Source organism: Thamnophis elegans, chromosome 5, assembly GCF_009769535.1.
Source record: "Thamnophis elegans isolate rThaEle1 chromosome 5, rThaEle1.pri, whole genome shotgun sequence".
In the NCBI taxonomy this organism is placed as follows: Eukaryota; Metazoa; Chordata; class Lepidosauria; order Squamata; family Colubridae; genus Thamnophis; species Thamnophis elegans.
In genome coordinates, this window is record NC_045545.1 from 15,743,369 (window position 1) to 15,765,651 (window position 22,283).

Below are 22,283 nucleotides of genomic sequence, written 5' to 3' on the forward strand. Positions count from 1 at the left end.
TATAACTTGATATGAATTGTAGGTGATGACTGTGGATGGGATACACTAAAGCTTTTTGTAACCAATTGACACACTCTTTACAATTTGTAATGGAAGATATTTTTGTGGTGTTTGTTGTGTTTTGTCTGTTTGTGTTTATTCAAAAATAAAAAATTATTAAAAAAAACTTGGAAAAAGGTATAGCTTTGTTAACTATTCTTTTGTACAGACATATGCATAATCTAGAGGAACTCTTGAAAGTTTTAGTGAATTGCAGATAACACAACCATCCTACAATCCAAACTATGGCAGTAGGGGGGGATATTTTTAGTTCTAGAATTTTGTGCAAAATTTGTTTCATTCTATACTACAAATAAGGCAGCATTTGTAAGCCAAGAACAAAGTATTGTATATATTTCAAAGCAAATCTATCCTTATACTCCAATTTAAAATGCAGCTTATATAGGGGTCAGTTTGACGTAGTAGTTAAGACATCAGGCTAGAAACCAAGTGACCATGAGTTTAGTCTTGCCTTAGATAGGAAACTGGCTCAGTGAACTTGAACCAATCTCTCACCCTTAGGAAGAAAGCAGTGGCAAATGAGTTCTGAAAACCTTGCCAAGAAAAGCTAAATTTTCCAAAATTAGACAAAAATGTTAAAAGCATGCTGAAGTAAAACAGAAAAATTGAGTCTGTCATAAAAATATGAAGTGCCCGAATACATTTACAGCATTGAAAAGATAAATGTGTTCTGATTTATTTGAAATACCTGTATGAATGAAAAGATCTTTGTCTAGTGTCGAAATGGCATTAATCAGACGTCAGCAAAACTCCCTGGGTAAAGCATTGCAGAGTTAGAACTGCTACTGGGAATGCTTCATATGTAATTAGATAGTTTCCTATCATAATGAAAAACACACGCATTTCCTCTACAATGTAGCTAGCCGTGCTTCTGGAGGATAGTATCGTATTTCTTAAACAATATGACATTTTACATGAATCAGTTTTGAATGACACGGAAATAGTACTTTGGATGTCTGCCATATACAAGAAATGAGATATATAGAATATTTTTTTCAAAGCATATCTTAATGTTGCTAAGCTTTAAAATTAAGTTCCTTTTTTGTTTTCAGTGGTATATTTTCTGATTTGTTACATGAAAAGGCAGCGTCAAAAAGATTGTCCATTCTTTCGTTTCCATCCCTAAATGATCCTACAAGAAGGCCATCCAGACTGTAGCAGTTATTTGTCATTTTTCATATATATTTATAGTATGCCTTCATATGACTACAACGAAGTAAGTGTCATGGAATTCACTGTAGTTTATTTCACAGATAAAGAAGATTTTATCTTTAGTTTGTATATCTTAACTTTTCAAAGATGATTTAGGATACCGCTCACCAAAACAAATTATTTACTAATTCATAAATCAGCCAGTCAGTGACAGCCACAAGTCCTTAAATGGTAGAAACAAAATTATTGGACTAAAAAAAAACCTTAAGTGTCATTGAAGATGTTTTATGAATTGCATTTTGGTCAATTTATGAAGTTTTGACGTAAAATTTAAGTAGCGTTTTGGTTTTGTGTTTTCAGGGTTTGCCTGGCCTTCCTGGAAGTATAGGAGATACAGGTCCTTCAGGTGAACCAGTAAGTTGATTTCCTTTCCTTTCATTTGAAATTTGAAATATAATTTCTTGGAAAACATGTGTCTTGTTATACTGTAATTAAAGATATATTAAAGAAGCACCTTTGTATTTAGGTTGAAACTGTGTGGCTCTTAGTAAGTCTCTCTGTTCTACAGAATAAAGTAATTTCTTTATTTTTTTAAGATGGAAGATTGTCCTCTTAAACATGTCTATGAAAGTCTGAAAATCATGAAAGTGGTTGAGAGAGGAAGACTTGCATTCATTTATTTTTTTAAAAATCCCTTTTCTGGCCTTTTCTGTTCAGCTTTTACTTCATCGTTCAGATATTGCTTATAGAGAACCCATATGAGACCTTTTATTCCCAAAAGATTACCCAACTGTAGTACATTTATATCAAGTATAAATAATATAACACATACCTTCTGTGCTGCAATTTTACCAGTTCACAAATATACACCCTCCAAGATCAGGATTTAATCTAGAGTGTCTCAGGTTTCTATAGTTAGCTGGTGTGATTGTATAATTAATTTGGTCTCAGATATTTTGTCTTTATGACAAGCAGTTGTTGAAGCATCTAAATTTCCTAGCCTAGACAAAAAGGCTATACATTGTTGGTGATAGGTAGCAAGTATTGTCTGCTAATTGTTCAAACTAATCTAAGAGAAACTAGGATACCAGCAGAAAGGTGCAGTTTGACTCCACTGACCTTTAATTTCAAAAATCTGGTGTATTATTTATTTGTGCCATTGGGAATAGTAAAGGATTGGTCTTTGGCTCATTGCCTCACAAGAATGCCTGTTGGCAATTATTACACATGGGGTTTATTTTTTTGGCTGATAATATGAAAAAAATTACTGAAACAGTTTTAGTTTCAGAAAAATCTTATTGTTAAGATTTACAGATAAAACCATTGCCTAGATTCAGAATTCTGTGCCACATTTATTTGTCCTACTATGCATGTTTTTCTTTTCTCCATTCAAAATCAGAGAATCTGCTGTCAGAATTTAATTAATCCATTAAAACAAAATCAAGATCCGGCCTCTTTCATATGTATTTAACAAAAACTGGTTGAAATTACATAGCATAAAGCAAAAAGAATATGAAATTTGAAATAAAATCGATATATTAAACTAAAGATAGTTCCCTTTAAATCAAGGTCAGTTCCTGGTGATTACAGAGATATGTCCATGCCTGCGGTCACCAATTTTTGAGATACTATGGAAGTTTTTTTGCTTTTGCTAACTTTGGGATTTTTTAACAATCCAGGCTAGTAAACCCATATAGCCCCCAATGTAAGAACAAGCCAAACCTGATCTGCCTTAGTACTTGATCCTAGGGAAGGTTAGATAGATATTGCCATAGCTATCTAGCAGAGTTCCTGGTTTTGCTGATACAAGTGGTATCAGGAACAGTGTTGTGGACTCCAAAGCTGGAAATTTCAAGGCACTGCCGGAAACCCCAAGTTTAGTAGACATCAACTTTCATGCTGAGACTACTGTATCAAATATAACTGAGATTTCTTTTACAACCTCTACTCCTTCCATGGGCTTCTGAAAACTTATTTCAGAGCCTTACCATGAGGCAGTTCTTATCCTTATTTCTTGTACTGTAGTCCAGAAGTACATAAATTCTCAAAGTTATATCCTTTCCATGAATGGTGTAAAGAATGAAGGAAGTTGGCAGGACAATTTGCAGATGGATACCACCCAGTCTGCAGAGAATGGTCAAGTTTGTCTTTAAAAGACAGGAGGAAAGCCTCGAAGTTAAACCCCAGATCACAGAGATATACATACAGATTGAGTTATGTGAGAGTAGCGTTTCTACATGTATACAACTACATTCTTCTCTGTAATACAGCTATGTCATGTCTCTAAACTTGTGCTGTGAGCATGTTACTGAATATGGAGCTACGTGTTTGGACGGTTCAAATGTAATGTTACTCCTAATAAGAAGCCTTGTTGATAAATATTCCATTGCCTGATGATGATTGCACTGTTGCAACAAATCCTCTTTAAGGATGGGGACCATATTAAATTATTCTACTCTCAGAAGCTAATGGAACCTGGAAAAAGGAAATATCCAGCTGTGAGTAAAAACGTCTTCAAAAACTGGCCAGCAGATGTTACAGGTATTGGTATAAAAGTAGTTTTTTTTTCATAATAAGAATGTAATGCTCACATACATTTTTGTTTGATACAAGGGACCGAGGGGAGAACAAGGTGATGCTGGCCCTGTAGGTGAAGCTGGCTTTGAGGTGAGTCCTTTACATCACCAAATGATGTAGACAAGCAAAACTGAAGATCCTGCTGCATCAAAGTAAAAAGTATAGAGGAATTTAAAAATTGGATATTGCACCATAATAGAATAAGATACTATACAACAAGTATCTCATTTATCACCCCAATAAGTCCTCCTTTTTTAAAAAAAATAGTCCTGTGAACCTCCTAGTGAGTTTCATCATATTGGAAAGCATTTAGTGCTGGACAACGGATAATTTCATTTATATGTTTTCAATGCAGGGATCACCTGGCCCAGAGGGAGAACCAGGACCACAAGGAGAACCAGGCACAAGGGTGATTGTTGGAATAATTTTGTTGGGGTGCAGTTTGAATGATGAGGAATAACAGGCAGTTATTTCTGTACACATATATTTGAGATATTTCATGGTGATACTTTTCATTTCATTATACATGAACTATTTATTATTTCCACGAGAAGCATTCTGTCTGAAAATAGCTATGATGTTTCAGTTAAATGGGTCCTGGTTGATGATAGTGTCATTTCTGCACTGTTCATGTATAAATCATGAGTAATTTTATAAATTAGGTGAGGATATGTATTAGCAATAGCCCTTAGATTTATACACCACTTTACAGTGCTTTACAGCCTCCTCCAAGTGGTTTTACAGAGTCAGCATATTGCTTCCAACAATTTGGATCCTCATTTTACCCATCTCAGAAGGATGGAAGGCTGAGTCAATCTTGAGCCTGGTGAGATTTGAACTGTCAGATTGCAGGCAGCCGGCAGGCAGCAGTAGCTGCCTGCAATACTGCACTCTTAACTAATGCGCCACCACAGTTCATTAGTTAGATGTTTGTACTTAGAGAAAACAAAAAAGGCTAATATCCTGTATTAATAGAATTGATATTGTCAGGTGCAAGCAATCAGAGCCACTTTTGAATAACTGTAGTCAGTAATTTTATTATATATCACTTCTGTTACAAGAATCTCATAGATTTTGCCTTCCCTGGAAACAACCAGATAAAGCTTCATGTAGCTTGGGGATGGGGGGTGGTTCAAGTTTATGCATCTTGCAGCTGTGCAATGGCTCCAAGCTAGACCCCCACTTAATCCCCCTTCCAGTTTAGCTTGCAGTTTCCCAACAAAGAGAGAAGTAGACATGAGATAGGGAGATGGAATGTGTATGTATAATACTTATACGAAACATAATTGCCAGCATCACAATATACTTTGAATTGAATTAAATGTTAATTATAGTGAAACGTGCATTAAGAAACAATCATAATTTCAGTAAAAGGTTTTATAAACCTCAAACAAGATTTTATCTACAGTATATGCATATAGGAGTGAACTGTTGCTCATATAAAACAGAGAAAATAATTCAGGAGAAGTTAAGCCTTTAAGGAAATTATTCCATGGTTAAATTTAGCTGTTTTTAATGCAGGCCGTGACACATGGAAGCAAGTTACAACATTTTCAAATTCCTATCCATAGAATGAATAACTCAAAAAAGTTTATAACAGGGATGGGGAAATGGGATCTAAAATAAGGTAGTAATCATTGGTGCATTGATGATGTTATATATAATGAAACGCTTGCAAGAAAACAACCAAACTCAGAGGGCACCAAAGACCCATGATAGGAGTCACACTTAGATACAGATGTACAGGAAAACTCCAAGTCTTTTCTAAATCACAGTCATAGCTGCCTACTACTCAATTCCTCCCAGCTTCTCTTTCCAGTTAAGGAATGGAACGTGACTAGAGTCAGACTTTCTGGAATTAGGATAGGCACCCCAAGCTTCACAAGAATGAATGGAAGGAAGGAAGGAAGGAAGGAAGGAAGGAAGGAAAGAAAGAAAGAAAGAAAGAAAGAAAGAAAGAAAGAAAGAAAGAAAGAAGGATCCAAGTGTTGGTCTTCAGGAACTAGCAAATGTTCTAGTTCCTCTCATTGCTTCATCTTTGTAAACATAGAGTTCAGTCATCAAGGAAGGCCACTATATAAGCATTCATTTCAATTCTGCTATGTTAATTATCCCATGTCTGGCTTAGTTAAGAATGAGATGTTTTTATCTTTCCACTATACTTGACATTTGTGTTTGCAGAAAAACTGCCTTTCTATTTGCACTTTATTTGTGGTGAAAAACAATATAAAGACTAATACATGCTTAAGAAATGAGTTTGTTTTATAAAGAGCAAACTTTAGATATCTATTGTAGCAAACTTAGTGTTTTGCTCACTTGATCAGAATAAGATTTGCTTGATGTGATATATTTCTGTTGCATGTAACAGGGAGATTCTGGACCAGTTGGCAATATTGGAGCACCAGGTGAACAAGGTGTAAGAGTAAGTACTGAATATTGTAGCATATTTTGCTGCTAGGGGCAGAATTATATTGGAAATGCAAAAAGGCTATGTGAATTAGGAAAGCAGATGAGAGATGAAAAGGCCTCTGCTATATCTGGAAAACTATCAGCATCATGTTTGATTAAAGAAAAATTTAAAGATAGAGAAAGAAAGAATGACAGAATTGGAAGAGACCTTGGAGTCTTCTAAGCCAACCCCTTCTTCAGTCTGGAGACCCTATACCATTTCAGACAAATGGCTTTTCAATCTTTTCTTTAAAATCCCCAGTGATGGAGCATCCACAATTTCTGGAGTCAAGCCATTCCACTGGCTGATTGTTCTCAGCCAGTGGAATTTATCTTAGTTCTTTCTAGGTTGGCTTTCTCCTTGATTAGTTTCCCATTGCAAGAACCCATTGATTCTTGTTTTGTCTTCAGGTGCTTTGTGGCAGCCCCTTAAATATTAGAACACTGCTACCATGTCACCCCTACCCCTTCTTTTCATAAGACACAATATGTTTTTAATTATGTAGCTTAAAGGTTTGTAAACTTCTATTAATATAGAATCAAACAGTTGTACTATATTCTTTAACTTAGCGTTCAGGCTAAGTAAAAGTACTCCAGACTTATGGCTAACTACCCTTTTTTAAACTCATCCAGTGAAAGGGAAATGATCACTTCTCTGGTTAATTGGTTCCACTATTGAAGTGCTATTGCTGCAAGAAAGGATTTGTTGTTCTTATAACAATCAAAATCTTCTCTCTTGTAACTATTATTTTGTGTCTTTCACTCTGAAACAATAGCAAATAGGTCTATGATAGATACGAAGTGAGAATAGATCAAGATAATCTGAATTATAAGAGCTGCATCATATGTTTTTCTGAAATAAATTTTTCATGTTGAACATGACAGTCAGCCTCCTCTAATAGCCTCAGCTTTGTTCTGCATATTCATTTGCAGTTACTGAGTAAATCAATAGTACTCAAAGAATAGATAAAAACTCGAATTCAGAACATTAGTTCAAGCAATAACCCAACTTGGGGTTGACAGCTATCTTTTTTATATTTTTGTAATAATTTTTTTTCATAGCATGCTTATGTATTCTGATATAAAGTCAATCACAGTTTTCAATTGTGAAATTGTGCTTGTTCAATGGATGTAATATTATAAAGAATATTTTGTTTTGAAATGTGCTACCAGAAAATTGGAAAGATAAGCAAGAGTGGAATTGATCATTCTCCAAGGGGAAGGTCTACAGAACACAACAGATAACAGTCTGATAAATTGGTGGCTTGTAAATGATTACTTAAATATGACAGTGATTTTGTGAATGGGTAAGCCTTCAGTTCCACAGCCATTTCAAAGTTTATTAGAACATCTCACAACTTCAGAGTGTTTATGAATCCCAAGGGGTTGCAAGCTCCTGATTCTTTATATTAAAATGTTTAGTGTATTAATGTTATCTTTTTCAGAAGGACACAGCAATTACATTTTAGTGAGGACAATAATATAATATTCTAATGTGAACCGATTTTTTAGATAACATATATAGTAATAACTATCCATATCCAAGATATAATAGAAGCCAATTAAGATATATTTGACTATATCGTTATATGAATATATGATGATAGATAGATAGATAGATAGATAGATAGATAGATAGATAGATAGATAGATAGATAGATAGATATTCATATTTGTAGTCTTAGTTTCCATAAAATAATGTATGTTTCTTCTAAAAGTATAAAATATAAAAGGCTTTGGTTTATTGTCATGAAAACTACTCCAGAATGCTAAACTCTTTTAGAAAGGTGAAAGGAATATTCTACTTGTTAGTGAAGATACTGTCAAATGCATTTAAAAGTATGAAGTAGTGCTACAAAAATGTACCATTTATTTAGTGTCTGTTAAGCCTTTATTTTAAAAGTTGATCTTCCAGTTTATCTTCCTGTACTTCCCTGTACAAACATTTTCCTGTACACTGCTTGGAGAGTCCAATCATGGGTTAAATTCTGTCTGACTGCCCTAGACTGAATTGAAATATCTTTAGCCACGCCTCCTCTTCCGGCACCTCAGATTTTTAAATTCAGTCGAAGCGCAATGGGCATGTTTCCAGTGGTTCCAACTATTAATGGAAAAATTTGCTCTTAACTTGGACTCTCCAACCTTTGACTTTATTTCTGCTCGGAACAGGTCTGTTTAAATTTCCCTCTAAACTGCTAGGAGCAGCTGAGCCTTGCCGGTGTGTCCTGGGCTACTCCGGGTGTGCGCGCAGTTCCTTTAAGCTGCTGGGTGTTGCGAGCTGGCTTCAAAGCTGACGCAATTACAATCCGACTTCAGCGCATTGGCCAGCAGTGAGAGGACCCAACTGATTGCGCTTTAATTTGGCTTGGCGCGATGGTCAGTAGTGTAAGGACCCAGCCATTCACGCCATCGCCTTTAGGTTTAAATTTTGGTGCCATTTTTATTGCTGCTAGTCATTGCAGTGGCCATTTTAAGTGAGAAAAAACTTCCGGTGGCCATTTTGAAAGCTAGAATTGCCGCGTTTTTCTCTTCGGTGGTTGGAACGGTGTTGGAGGCTTCGCTCTGCAGCTCGACTGTTTCTGCCTGGACTCCCGGCGGTCAGTCGTTCTCTAGGTCACTAAGTGAGACCAGGTCAGTGACAGCAAGGTTTGGTCCTTAATTTAGGCCACCCTTAGCCAAATTACTTGCAGGCACAGGGAGATCTCTCGCGCCAGGGTCATTCGATTGCCAGCGCGGTCTGGAACTCTTCTGAATAGCGCCCAGTGAGTCTATTCATCAACAGTCTGCTCCAGGTTCCAGTTTTCGGCAACTGCAAGTTCACTCGCTTCCTTAACTGTCTCCAGGTTGTGAGTGGGGCCCAGACTGCCTCTGTTAGTTCCTCATGGCAGTCAAGTCAGCTCAGGAACCTTCATCCAGCAGAAGCCTCACCAGACATGCCAGTAAGGCGGCCTCCGAGGCCCTCAGCAGGCATCCCAGGCGGGGAGAAGGAAAGGGGCCAAGTCCCAAGACAAAGCTGTGCCCAGACGCCAAGGGGCGCAGGAAGAACACCCTGAAAAGACCCTACAGCAGCCAGGGACTAGTTCTCCAGTCCAGGCAGAGGGATCACCTGCAGCCCAACCCCCGTCATTCAAGAACATCCTCAGTTGGAGATTGAGGACGAGGGCCAGGAATTTTCTTCGGATGCCTCTTCTGTTTCAGTTGGCTCCTCCAGGCCATCCATGGGGCATAATGCAGATTTTTTCCAATGCTCCTTGGAGGCAGAAGATTCCCCTCCAACCTTGTCATTGGCTTCACAGCATCCCCTTACTCGGCGAGCTGCCAAGCGCTCTTGGCCTGCAGAAGATCGTGGGTCAGGCCTCTCCCCTGAAATGCAGGAGGTCATAGCCAAGGCCAAATGCATTTTGGGTATGTCCCATGCTTGGACTCTCCAAGCAGCATACAGGAAAACGACCATTGGATTATCTGAAGGGTCCTTTTCTGTACGTTGCAAGGAGAGTCCAACACCCCCCCCCAGGGTCTCTCTCACAGCTTCCATTCTAATTTGATCTAGACTACTTGACGTGGCTTGTGACTTCTTTACTGAATTTGACTTATGCAATCTAACCTGACTTGAACTAATGACTATCTCATTGGAACCACTTATGAACAGAGTTACAGGTCCACATCGTCAACAGAAAATCTGAGGTGCCGGAAGAGGAGGTGTGGCTAAAGATCTTTCAATTCAGTTCAGGGCAGTCAGACAAAATTTAACCCATGCTTGGACTCTCCTTGCAGGGTACAGAAAAGGACCCTTCAGGTAAGCCAATGGCCGTTCACTCCAAATTCAGGAAGTTTAAATCTACATCTCCCTGTCATGCAGTGTTCATTCTGGTTGTTTGTTCAGCACAGCTTGTTTTATAACACGTTCAGACAACTTCTTGTTTGTGACAGCTGCTGTATTCTTCAGTATTAAAACAAAACCATATTTAGATTGAGAATAAAGTTAATCATGATTAATGGATTTCAGCATCCAGTATATTTGGAAGAGCCAGAGGGACCAAAATTAAAGAAAATGACAAATCTGTGACAATGACAATATCTAGTCCTATTCAGCAAATCCTTGTGTACTGGTCCTATATATGTTTTCTAGTACCACTTAATAAAACTGCTGTATCCTTGACTCTTTTAGTCTGATCTATTTGTTGTTTTGCTGAGATAATGTACTCTTGCTTGAATTTTGAACGCAGAGGATATTTTTGGAGTAATAGCATTTTGATATATTTCTTCTGAAACCTAGGGTATTCGAGGACCACCAGGAGAAGATGGTGTTCAAGGAAAAGATGGATTAAAGGTACTTTTTAAAATCAGAATTTGAACTTACATGAGAAAAAAAATAAAGCATTTTATTCTGTGATTCCTAAATTTAAATTATCTTTTAAAGTCAGTGCATAACATTTCTGCTGCATTGGCATTGCATGTTCTCAAGTTGGATGATTGCATAAGAGAAGTTGCATTTGCTAGAGGAAAACAGAGAAGCAAAAGACACTCAATTGATCTCTTAGTAATAATTTTGCTAAGAATCTTCATGCTATTCTCCTTCATATTATGGAATATATTTCAAATAGTCTGTGGATTTATTGAAAGTATAGTTCTCGTAGAAAGACTCTCAAATTGAACTCAGCTCCTGGTTGGACAAAACTAAACTTCCTATTCAGCTATAGAGAAGTGATTTGTCACTATGTTCCTCCAAGATATTTTTGAACTTCCTTCCATCTATCTTATGGCCCTGATATCTCCTAGTGATTTCCTATTCAGCCAACAACTAGACCAAACCCTATTCAGTTTCTGAGCCCAAACTAGTGCTGGATCTTTTTCATACAGTATACCTGGAAGCAAATTAAAGTAAGTTTAGGAAAAACTTACATAAAGTAAATTCTACCTCACTTGAAAGCATAGGAAAATACTGTCTACAAATCATTGCTTCAGTGTTCCTAACAAGTAATATCATCTCAGGCTATTTTTCAAGCTCCAAGTAACTAAAGGTTCAAGGTTCAAGGTTCATTTTATTTATATGCCGCCCTATTCCCGGCGGGACTCAGGGCAGCGCACAAACCCAAGGAGGGGAAGGGAAACACAAAAACTACAACAAAAAATACAGGGCATTTAAAACAACCAACAGCCACACGATTCGAGAGGGGAAGGGAACTCATCGACCCCAGGCCTGCCGACACAGCCAGGTTTTAACGGCTTTTCGGAAGGCCTGGAGAGAGGTGAAGGTCCGAATCTCTGCGGGGAGCTCGTTCCAAAGGGCCGGAGCCACCACAGAGAAGGCCCTCCCCCAGGTAGTGGCCAGATGACATTGGCTAGTAGACGGAACCCGGAGGAGGCCTAATCTGTGTGATCTAATGGGTCTTTGGGAGGTAAAAAGAATCATATTTCTTCTAAAGGCAAAATCTGGGTGCTATCATGAGCAAGAGTGAATGTCCAATCATTTCCACTGATAATATTTCTAATTGCTCAAAGATTATTCCAAGGACTATTCCACCTTGATTTAATTGCAAGACAACTGTCAATTCAGGCTTTTATTCCTTCAGTCTAAACTTTATATTCATAAACAATATGAATCTACGACTTGTGGTTAATAAACCAGAATAGAAACAATTTGTGTGCTGGTACACAGCATCATTATCCTCCTTGGTTTCCTATCTCACAATATTGAAACAATAATTTGATTTGTGGACAGTATCATCCTATGTTTCCAAGTGAAGCAAAATATACTTTATGTAAATTTTTCATAAGCTTACTTTTATATGGTTTCCTTTCTCACATGAGTAGGTAAAAAACTCCACGATAGTAAAACTTTGCAAGTTGCTCATACACTATGTAGGTAGAATTATAGGTGTTTTTTTTACTATGGCAAGCTTAAATAATGAACCCTGCTTTAAGCTGAACTTTTTTGTTTAGGAACAGTGAACTATAATTCTTGATGCCTTATGAAACTCAGCCATCCTAATTTTTAGTAGTTTTTGTGAAGTGTGAATGAGCAGGTTTTATGCATGAAAACGCTGTTCACGTTCTCCTAAATCTTCTTGTCTTAATTCAAGATGACACCTCTGCCCTGGAGTTTGTAGGCAGGGTTCAGGGTTAAAAGACCTCACTATAGGTGGGAGAAATCATGCATGTGAATATACAGACAACTGTTCAATACACTATTTTAACAGATAAATGGAAATAAACTTAAGGCAGGCTTGTTTTGAGTTTATTTCCAGCCAGCATTGCTGGCTGCGGAATTCTGAGAGATGAAAGCCAAACATCTTCAAGTGGTTGAAGTTGAGAAACACTGGGTTAAAGGGTAATGTTTTCACCCAAATATTTTCCACATTCCACAGTAGTGCCCTGTCTTCATTTTGACAGCTAATAGACTTCCAGCACCTCTTTTCAAACCCAGACTACATGGTATTTCCAGAATTTAAGATACTTATTTGTTTCCAACAACTTGCCAGATCTCAAAAAGTGTAAATAGTCCCTGAAACTCACCTGTTGTAATAAGTTTTTTTCTTTGCTCCACCTATACCACTTTGTTGTTTGAATGTACACTGAGAGCTTATACACTGGAGACAAATTCCTTGTTGGTTCAATCACACTTGGCCAATAAAGAATTAGCTGTCCTATCCTATCCTATCCTATCCTATCCTATCCTATCCTATCCTATCCTATCCTATCCTATCCTATTATTTAGATTGTATTGAGTCTAAAAGCAGCCTTTTCTCTCTCTCTTATTTTATTTAGATGGAAGTGATTTTGCTATTACCAAAACCCCACAGAATAATATTTTAAAAAATCATGGCCTTATAAATAAATTAAACATTAAATTAAAAGCTGTTTAAAGTGACCCTCAGCAGAACTTGCAAGGCCCAATGTGCTACTCTAGCCAGCATAAGTTGTGTACTCTTCTTCTATCTTGTTTTTGAAAGGAAAGGAAAGGCAGAAGAAGCATGCCTCTTTCACTTGTACATTCTTTTCCTCTTTTATTTTAAGTTATCCTCTAGTTGCCTGCAAATTCCATTACTTGCTTGTATTGCATTTCCTTCCCCAACATTATTAAATATCTACTACGTAAGACATCCCTGAGGAACTTCAACTATTTCTTCAATAACATTTTAAGTTACCTGAGCTGTTTATGTGCAGATGAGCTATTTATTTAAAGTTTTTAAGCATGTGGGGAAAAAAGGCTTTTGCAATCAAAGGTACAGCAAAACTGAAGTACGTTTTGCAGATATATTACATGGAAATGATGTTCTTGATGTCATACTGATTATACATACGTGTTAGCCCTTATCCCTACTCTAGACCTACCTGAAGAAAACATTTTACCAAGCTTTTGTTGCTTAATTGTAATGTTCAATAATTTAATGCCATCCTACTTGATGCTTTTTCTTTATATCCGCTTTAGGGCAGTTTAGGAGACCCTGGCCTTCCTGGAGAAAATGGTGAAAAAGGAAAAATTGGAATTCCAGGTCTTACTGGCCCTCCGGGTGAACCTGGAATCAGAGGCATTCCAGTAAGTAAACTCAGATTTTTTTGTAGATTTAACAATATATATATATATATATACCCAATTGTTCTAAAGAATCTTAGCCTTAATATTTTACCCAACCGTGTCCCAAAGGTTCATAAAATAAAATTACACTGTTCGTAAAACCGTGGTAAGACAATTTTCCTACTAAATTAATGCCACAATACTTATAGGAATATATCACACAATACAGTCACTGCCAAAGTTGTAGCATTACCTGGAAGAATGAAATTGAAGAAATAAATGGCATGATCTGAATAATAGAAACTTATTACATTTAAGTAAAGGCCACCCTTACCCAGAGAAAATTGTCCTTAAAAAGTTTGAAAGGCATGGCTTATATTATGAAACAAATTACTGATTCCAGTTGAACTCTGTCTTTGGATGGGGTTTTCTTTTCAAACGGCAATAATTAATCTTATTTTCTGGCATAGTAATAAGAACATGGAATGGATTATTTTTGACACTTATATAGGTCATATAATGATTTGAGATATAAAACAGAAGCATTCATTTTGTTCCAGTTTTCTTGGTTTTGCATTTCTGATTAAGATACTGTGAATCTATCACACTCTGCATATGCATGGAATGTGATGTAGGCAGACTTATAAAGTGTTAGGCTTCAAAACCTAAACAGGACTTTAAACAGTTTTTTTAAAAAAAATCTTGAAATGATTGTTTTATCACATCTCTTCCAGACAATATTTGGCCTTCATAATAAGGATTTTTCTTTATGTAAGAAACATTAATGCTTATTTCATCATCGTAATATGTTAGGTAACATGAGGCATAAATACACCTTATGTTTTCTATTATAAAGAAAAAGTCAGAGTGATTACAAATAATGATCTACAAATTGTATCAATTATTGTCCATTTCTAATTTTTGTGAACTATTATTGATTGATGTGCTGGTTTAAAACATTTATATCTCACCCTTATTCTTGGGGAATAGTAAAAAAAACCAGACTCAGAATGTGTGGAAAGTGGAAAACATAGTAAGAGATACGACATTTTTTTAAAAAAAAATATGCTTCTTTTAAAATTAAATGTGAACAGGAATGATATTAGAAAAGATATATGCACAAATGCACATATTATAATGGATCAGTTCTTGCAATTACGTGCAAGACGCGCCCCCCCCCCCCCGCAAAAAAGTATCTAAGATAGTATTCAAAATAAAATCTTCCATAATAAAGAATGTGATTGGTTTAAAGACTTTTTTTATCCACAAAAATTGTCTCCTTGATTTGTTTTTTGGTGTTATTTTTTCCCAAAGCTGGTCCATACTGTTCCATTATTTCCCAAATAAAGACCTGTTATAAAAATAATGTTTTATAAAAAGTATACCTTGGAAACAGGTTTTAAGTCCATTCTTAACCATGGAAGTCATTAGTTTTCTTTGGGCCAGTTGCCTTTTTCTTTCTAATCTGGAGAAAAATCAGGGTATAATAAATAAATAGATTTAGAGTCAAATTTAATGAAACACTAGTTAAACAATTAGAAATTGTATCAGTGGCTTAAAAAATGTTGGCGTTGTTGGGTGAGGAAACCACCTGGATGAAGATTTACATAGTGGGTAACCTATGCTGGAGTTTTCAGTACAAACAGTCCTCAATTTATGACCAGGTTAGCAAAAGTTGTGATGGACACCCAATAATAGCATTTGCAACTAGGATTTGAAGTTCTGATGTTTTTTACCAGCATTTACTTCTGGTTTCCAATAAAAGCTATCCGTTGCAGACAATGCAACATTCACATAATGACCACCATATTCATTTAATGACTGCTGCAAAAAGTGTTGTAAAATCGGGTCGGTCACATGGGTGTCTTGATTTACGATCATCATGACATACAAAAGAAAGTCCAGGTTCTATTAGGATCAAAAGTCAAGGACTAGCTATAGATGACTTATGCCCACTGTTTGTATTTAGAGACAAAGCAATTGAATGGAGCAGTTGTAGGGCCCCAAAGTTTGCCCCCTCCTACATACTTAACAAGACAAAAGTTGTGATTCAGGAAACAATCCTGTATTTTCCATTTGTTTTTTTAACAACCATCCATCTGATTTGTAGCTGTTGAAGTGGTACCCCATCTAATTTGTCAGTAAGCTTGGCTGATATCTCAGGACATGACACAGTTTAATAAAAACCAGAAACATTTTGCTGTGCTTGTTTTGAATAAACTATTGCAGAGAAAAACTTTAAAAAAAACTTATCTAGCTGCATATTTTGTTTGTTTATTGTAATAAGGAAACGTAATAGAGTTTTCTTACGAAAAAAGCTATCAACTCTAATCCAATCATTGTTTAGAAAAACATTTTTTATTATTATTATTTTCTGCAGTATTTGTTTTTTCTAACATGACAGTCATCAGCTCCTGTCTGATGCAAAATGATGTATAGCTATGAAAATCTGGTAGTATAGGTGAGAAATAGAATACAGTTCGAATTGCAAGTGATCAAAAAATTATCAACATAGCTTTAAAAAAACCAAAAATGAAATATGAGATTTTCAGTGGGTTTTTTTACTGTGTGGATCCTGCCATATGGTTGGGAAGAGCAGACAGTTATGAGTATATTTATCCAAGAAGTATGGATCCAGTTTTAGGCAGTAACTGTTTGGCATTGAGGAGGATCAATTTTATTGGATTCTTGGAAAAGCAGAAAGACAATAGCCATCTGCTGCTTCAAAGACTACTTTGTATTGTTTCAGTCAGAAAGATAAGTAGATCAATCTGGGATCTATGTATGTATGTGTGAATGTATTTAAAAATGTTCATCCTAATTTTGGCTCTACCTAAATACAAATAATCAATCAAAATAAAAATAATTAAAACTCCAGCTTAAAAAAAGACATCTAAAAAGTCTGGTATAAAAAGAAATGTTTCTATACCTTTCCAACATGGCTTCAGCACTTGATAGTTCCATAGTCTAGATCACGGGTGTCAAACTCAATCGCGTCACTGGCCGGATTGTGACGTATCGAGATCTTTTTTGCCTTTGCGGAGCCGGAGGGTGTGGCCTGCCCATGATGTATCTGGCCCACAGGCCGCCAGATTGACAGACCTGGATTAGATCTTACCACATAAAAGGTGGGAAAAAGATGGACTGAGTGGAATTAGTGCTACTGCAAATAATTTGGACAGAGTTGCATAGGACTTTATAAGCCACAGTAAGTAGCTTGGAGTAAGCTTAGAATAGCTACTTCAATATAGAGATGATGCTATCCTTTCTGAAGTACCACTTCAGAATCACAATTGATTCCACTTTCCAAACTATCTTCAAGGGCACTCCATCAAAAGGACCTCAGTCACCAACATCAGGTCTCTTTGTTCAGCAATGAACACATTTAGTTTAGCAGTAAAAGATAAGCTTCTCTCACACCAGTGTCTGGGAGACCTCCCGAGGTGTGACCCTATCTATTACAAGAGTTATTCGTTCAGATAAGTTATATCTTCTAAATCCTTCAAGCCACTCACCTGAATAAGTAATAACTCCATGTTTTCAGATTCGTATTTTCTTTCACTTAAGTCCTTTACATCCCAGGGACCTGAAGAATTCACTTCTGTCTTTCTAAGATCTCTCAGTAGGTTTTGATACTATTGACCATGATAATCTTCTGGACTGGCTTTGGGGGCTTGGAATGGACATCACTATTCTGCAGTGGTTGTTGTCTTTTTTTCTGAGACTACTTCCACTTTGTGTGGGTGGGGGAAAGAGGCCTCTCTTATTTGGGGGGGGGGGGGGATTTCAAGGTTCAATTCTCTCTCCACTTCTAATTAATATCTTCACAAAAATGCTGGATAAAGTTATTCATGGAAGACCAAGTGACTGGATTTGATAACTCTTCAACTTTTTAACTCTTGAGAGAGTAAATCTACAAATGTGGCCTCAAATTTATCTTTCTTTATGTTAATTACTGTAGGGTCCTGAGGGAACACAAGGAAGTCCAGGTCAAAGGGGTCGTCCAGGAAAGAAGGTAAGCGGTCTTCCTCTTTTATCTTGAATTGGACAGAAAACTAATTATTCATTCATTAATCATTCGATATTAATAAATATTGTTCATCTTAAGAATAGAGTGGCGTGGCGACCTAATCAAGGTTGAGAATTCAATCTTAGGTAGTAGCAGATGGTTCTCTCTCAGGGTGCAAAGAGAAAATATCTGCTATGAATTCCACATAGGCATTAGGAAGGGCATCCAACCAGTAAATATTCAGCTCCATTCTGTCACCCCGATTCTACCCCGAATTAAGGGATTACAGGATCGTAAAAAGAAAGAGGTGCTAGTTTTAAGAATAGATTTTTTTTCTTTTTACCACCCTGTAATCCTTTAATTTGGGGAAGAGTTGGGGCAACTGAATGGGTCTGAGCATTTACTGTCCATTTACTGATGCCTACATGAAGCTCACAGCAGATACTTCCTCTTTGCGCCCTGAAAGAAAAATATCTGCTGCTATCTAGCTTTGAACTCCCAACCTTCTAAGCGTCTTCACTACTAGGCCACCACGCAACTCAATTTTAAGAATAGAATAACAAATAATGTTTCTTATTACAGATTGACTTACATTGTTCCCTTAACAACAGCTCAAATTAACAATGGCCTCAGAAAGAGTGCTTTGCGACTTGCAAAGCGCCTCTCACCATTGGAAAACATTGCATCAATCCTCCCAACTCTCATGATCAAGTAATTGTGATCTGGATACAATCACAGGTTCACTGTTTGTAGTCTTCTTTGCCAGATTCTATAGAAAGTCAATGGGGAAGTTGATAGGGAAGATTGCAAGTTCTGTTGCTGCTGCCACGAACACTCCCTCTTGTCTCTGGGAACTGGAGGAAAGAATTGCCTGCTGAAGGTGTTCAGTTCCTTGCCTGCTTGTGTGGAGCTGAAATTTTCCTGCCTGCTTGTATAGAGCTGAAGTCTTGCCTGCCTGATTGCACATGAAGAATTTTCAGTTTCTGAGTGGAAACACTCATGCACAGCTTGTATCGGGCTTCCCAGGGCCTACCCCACCCCCGTAAGACACCCAACGCTCTTTACCTGGTTCTCTGTCTACTTAATAATCCACACAATTACCTACAACCTTAAGTACCAAGATTGCGTTTATTGAGCAAACCAGTCATGTAATGCCCCAATTGCTGGATTCTGATCCCTGTTGTGATCGTAGTAACTACCAATACCTATATCGGGTTTCCACTATGATTTGTAATTGGCGTAATGTTTTTCTCCATTTTATTCTTCTCCCAAATAGGGTGAAAAGGGTCATCATGGTTTCCCAGGAGAAATTGGAGCTACGGGTGAACCTGGCAAGACTGGGGAAATTGGTCCAAAGGGTTCAAGAGGAACTAGAGGACCAGTGGTTGGTATAGTATTAATTTAAGCTTTACAACCCTCTGTAGTTTTATATGAATTTTGATGCAAGTGAAGAGCCTGTTTAAAGCTGATTGGTTTGTTTGGATTTGTGAATTGTCTAAAATTTATAGCATCCCTAATAAATCATCATACAGAGTTTAACGAGCTAATCTTGTCAATCGCCTTTGTTGATATGTAGATAAAATGGGTGAGAATGCTCAGTAACCTATTTGTAAGTAACAGTTTTTATATTATTTTCTAGAAGCCACTTTCATAATCTGTACTGTTTACTTGCTATATAGTCATAATCGTGCCTCTTCTCTTAAAAAAGCAAGAGCAAGGGCGGCATTACTTATTTCCTATGCAAATAAGCTCAGTTCACTAAATTTGTTCAGTTATTTTTTTTTATTAACCTAAATAGAAAATATATATCGCTATATGACAGGTTCATTCATCTATTTTATATAACTATATATTATAGTTATATGCCACCAATCTCACTATCCAAAGTGACCCTGGGTATCTTATTTATATTTACAGTGTCATGCAGTCACATGGACATGATTTACAATATTTTTGCCAAGAACCAGCATTTACTTCCAGTTTTCAGAAAAAACACTGCATAGAAAACATGGGTTCCCTTAATAACCACAGTGTGCAATTAGCAACTGTAGATTTAATGATCATGGTGATTCGCTTAATGCCTTCTATAAAGAAAAAGATCATAAAATCAGGTTGGTCATGTGTTGACCTGCTTTATGACAGTCATGATCATAATGGGCAGGTTGCATTATGGTCATATCAAGTGCTACATATTTCTTTTCCTTCTATTAACAGCTACTCAAAGAAGTGATGCTGAGACAGAAAATGGCGGGTTCTGAGTAGACAGTAGAACTTCCTCTCTTGGGTTCACTAACTTGTATTTGCTCACTGTGTCCTCTTTTCCTATCACATGATTGGCATGTTACAGGTCTTCACTGTCCTGTTTTTTTAAGTCCATGTGGCTCATTTTTGGAAGAAAAAATATCTGAATTGTTTTTCACAGATTCGCTGTGAAATGACATATTTAAAGGCAGATAAATATTTTACTGGGCAAATTTATTATATGTGCTTCACTTACTGTATGCTTATTTATATCTGAAATATTGTATCCTGAAATTGAATGCTTGTGTTCTATAGCACATTTTTTAAATTGATTTTTAAACTGATCATGGATATCTACAAGTCTGCGTTATTTTAAGTATTTTTTAAGAGACAAAACCGTCAGATTTCCCTCTTGTATTATAATCTGATTCAGTTATATTTATTTAATATATCACAAACTTGTTTAGCATTAGTTTTTTAAAAAAATTCTTATGGTTTTAACCAGGATTAAATTTATTTCAACTGTACTGTACTTCCATTGGTAATGTGCTTAATTCTCTATTTCCATGCTTTGTGAATATTTCCAAATAGAAATACTATGTGAATTGATAGCTTGGCTAATTATTATTGCATTTATATTACATTTAAATTATTAAAGTATTAAAATGTGTTTATTGCTACTTTTCCTTGTACAGGGACATTTAGGAGCAATGGGATCAGCAGGAAAACCAGGAATTCCAGGTTATGGGGTATGATACATTTCTGAAATGTGTTCATCGGACTATCCAACTAGTCTATTAATTTTATGATAATTGTTATCTAATGAATGAAAGCAAATATGTACATGTCCCAGGATAATGTTGAAAGATCCAATCTGGTCGGTCACCAGGACTAGAGGTTTACTTTTCCAAACTTTCGGACATGTGCTGGAGCCCATCTTCAGGGAACTTTTTTCTATTGCACAATGCACATTGGGTTATTCTGTGAATCGTATTTATGTGGCACCTTCCTATTGTTTGATTGATGTATTGATGGCCGGAGATTGGCTATTGTTTATTGATTCCATGTTTCTTAAACTACTTGAGATTGCTAGTTTTGGCTTTCAACAATTATAAGTGTATCCATTTGAAAACAGCTATGGAAATCATGGATCATATTATAATTTTTCAGAATATTTCTCAGAAGTGTTTAGATTTTTTTAAAATCCTCATCAGCATTGGCAAGGGAACTAGATTTGGCAGGGCCTAGATGGTGGAACTTTTCTGCTATGGCATCTGTGCTGTGGAATTTCTCTCTACTGAAGTGAGGGTTGGCCTCATCTCTTCCAAGTTCCAAAAATCCCTTAAGTCATGGTTAGGCCAGTAGGCCTAGGGCCTCCAAGGAATGGATGAACTAGTTAGGTGGCGCCATAATCATTAACATCCCTTTCTCTGATATTTCTTCTTGCTTGTTTTTTTAAATACTTTTTATGGTTTTAATTAGTGGTGGGTTTCAAAAATTGTTTGAACCTACTCTGTAGGTGTGGCATCCTTTGTGGGAGTGACTTGCTGCCCATGTGACCGGATGGGAGTGGCTTGCCGCCCATGTGACCAGATATGAAGATGCCGACGACACTTGTCAGAACCACCTTAAATTACCTCACACACAGCACTTGCATGCATAAGAATATGATGTAAACTTGTTTTTTAAAAGGCATCTTTGGTTTGCGTTAAAACAACTTCAACACACGCAATGTTCTGATTGCACCACAAACGCAGTAGTCATCCTTACCTTTCACAGAGGCACTGAGTTTTATAAATATGAGCATGATAGTGTAGAATAATCACATCCAAGGACCAGTGGTAGGTTTCAAAAAATTTTGGAACCCCTTCTATAGGCGTGGCCTGCTTTCCGGGTCCACTGGTGGAACCTCTTCTAACCGGTTTGGTAGATTTGACGAACCGGTTCTACCGAATAGGTGTGAACTGGTAGGAACCCACCTCGGGTTTTAATGTTTTAATAATGATGACACTTTTAAGTATTTATTGACTATTTAGTTTTGTTGTGCACCCCAAAGTGGCTTTCTTGGAGAGATAGTTGGCTATATAAATTGGATAAGTAAATAGATAAATATAACTATGACATATCAATAATTGTATGCTTAATTTCCATCAGCCTTGAATAAAATATTTCTGGGTAGATTAATTTTATTAATTAATTAAATGTATTGGTGTCTCGTCTCACCACAAAGCAACTCTGATTATACAAATCATGATTTTTTTAAAAAAAAAACCACTC

General features: G+C 36.7%; 1 protein-coding gene across 1 annotated transcript in view; it reads left to right on the forward strand.

Annotated features, from left to right (window-relative positions):
* Positions 1 to 22,283, forward strand: part of COL24A1 (collagen type XXIV alpha 1 chain) — a 136,012-nt gene that overhangs the window by 80,536 nt on the left and 33,193 nt on the right. The window contains exons 31-39 of the mRNA XM_032217720.1: positions 1,573 to 1,626; positions 3,826 to 3,879; positions 4,145 to 4,198; positions 6,158 to 6,211; positions 10,514 to 10,567; positions 13,670 to 13,777; positions 17,718 to 17,771; positions 19,042 to 19,149; positions 20,702 to 20,755. Coding sequence (XP_032073611.1) covers positions 1,573 to 1,626; positions 3,826 to 3,879; positions 4,145 to 4,198; positions 6,158 to 6,211; positions 10,514 to 10,567; positions 13,670 to 13,777; positions 17,718 to 17,771; positions 19,042 to 19,149; positions 20,702 to 20,755 — 594 coding nt within the window. The remainder of the gene's footprint in view (positions 1 to 1,572; positions 1,627 to 3,825; positions 3,880 to 4,144; positions 4,199 to 6,157; positions 6,212 to 10,513; positions 10,568 to 13,669; positions 13,778 to 17,717; positions 17,772 to 19,041; positions 19,150 to 20,701; positions 20,756 to 22,283) is intronic.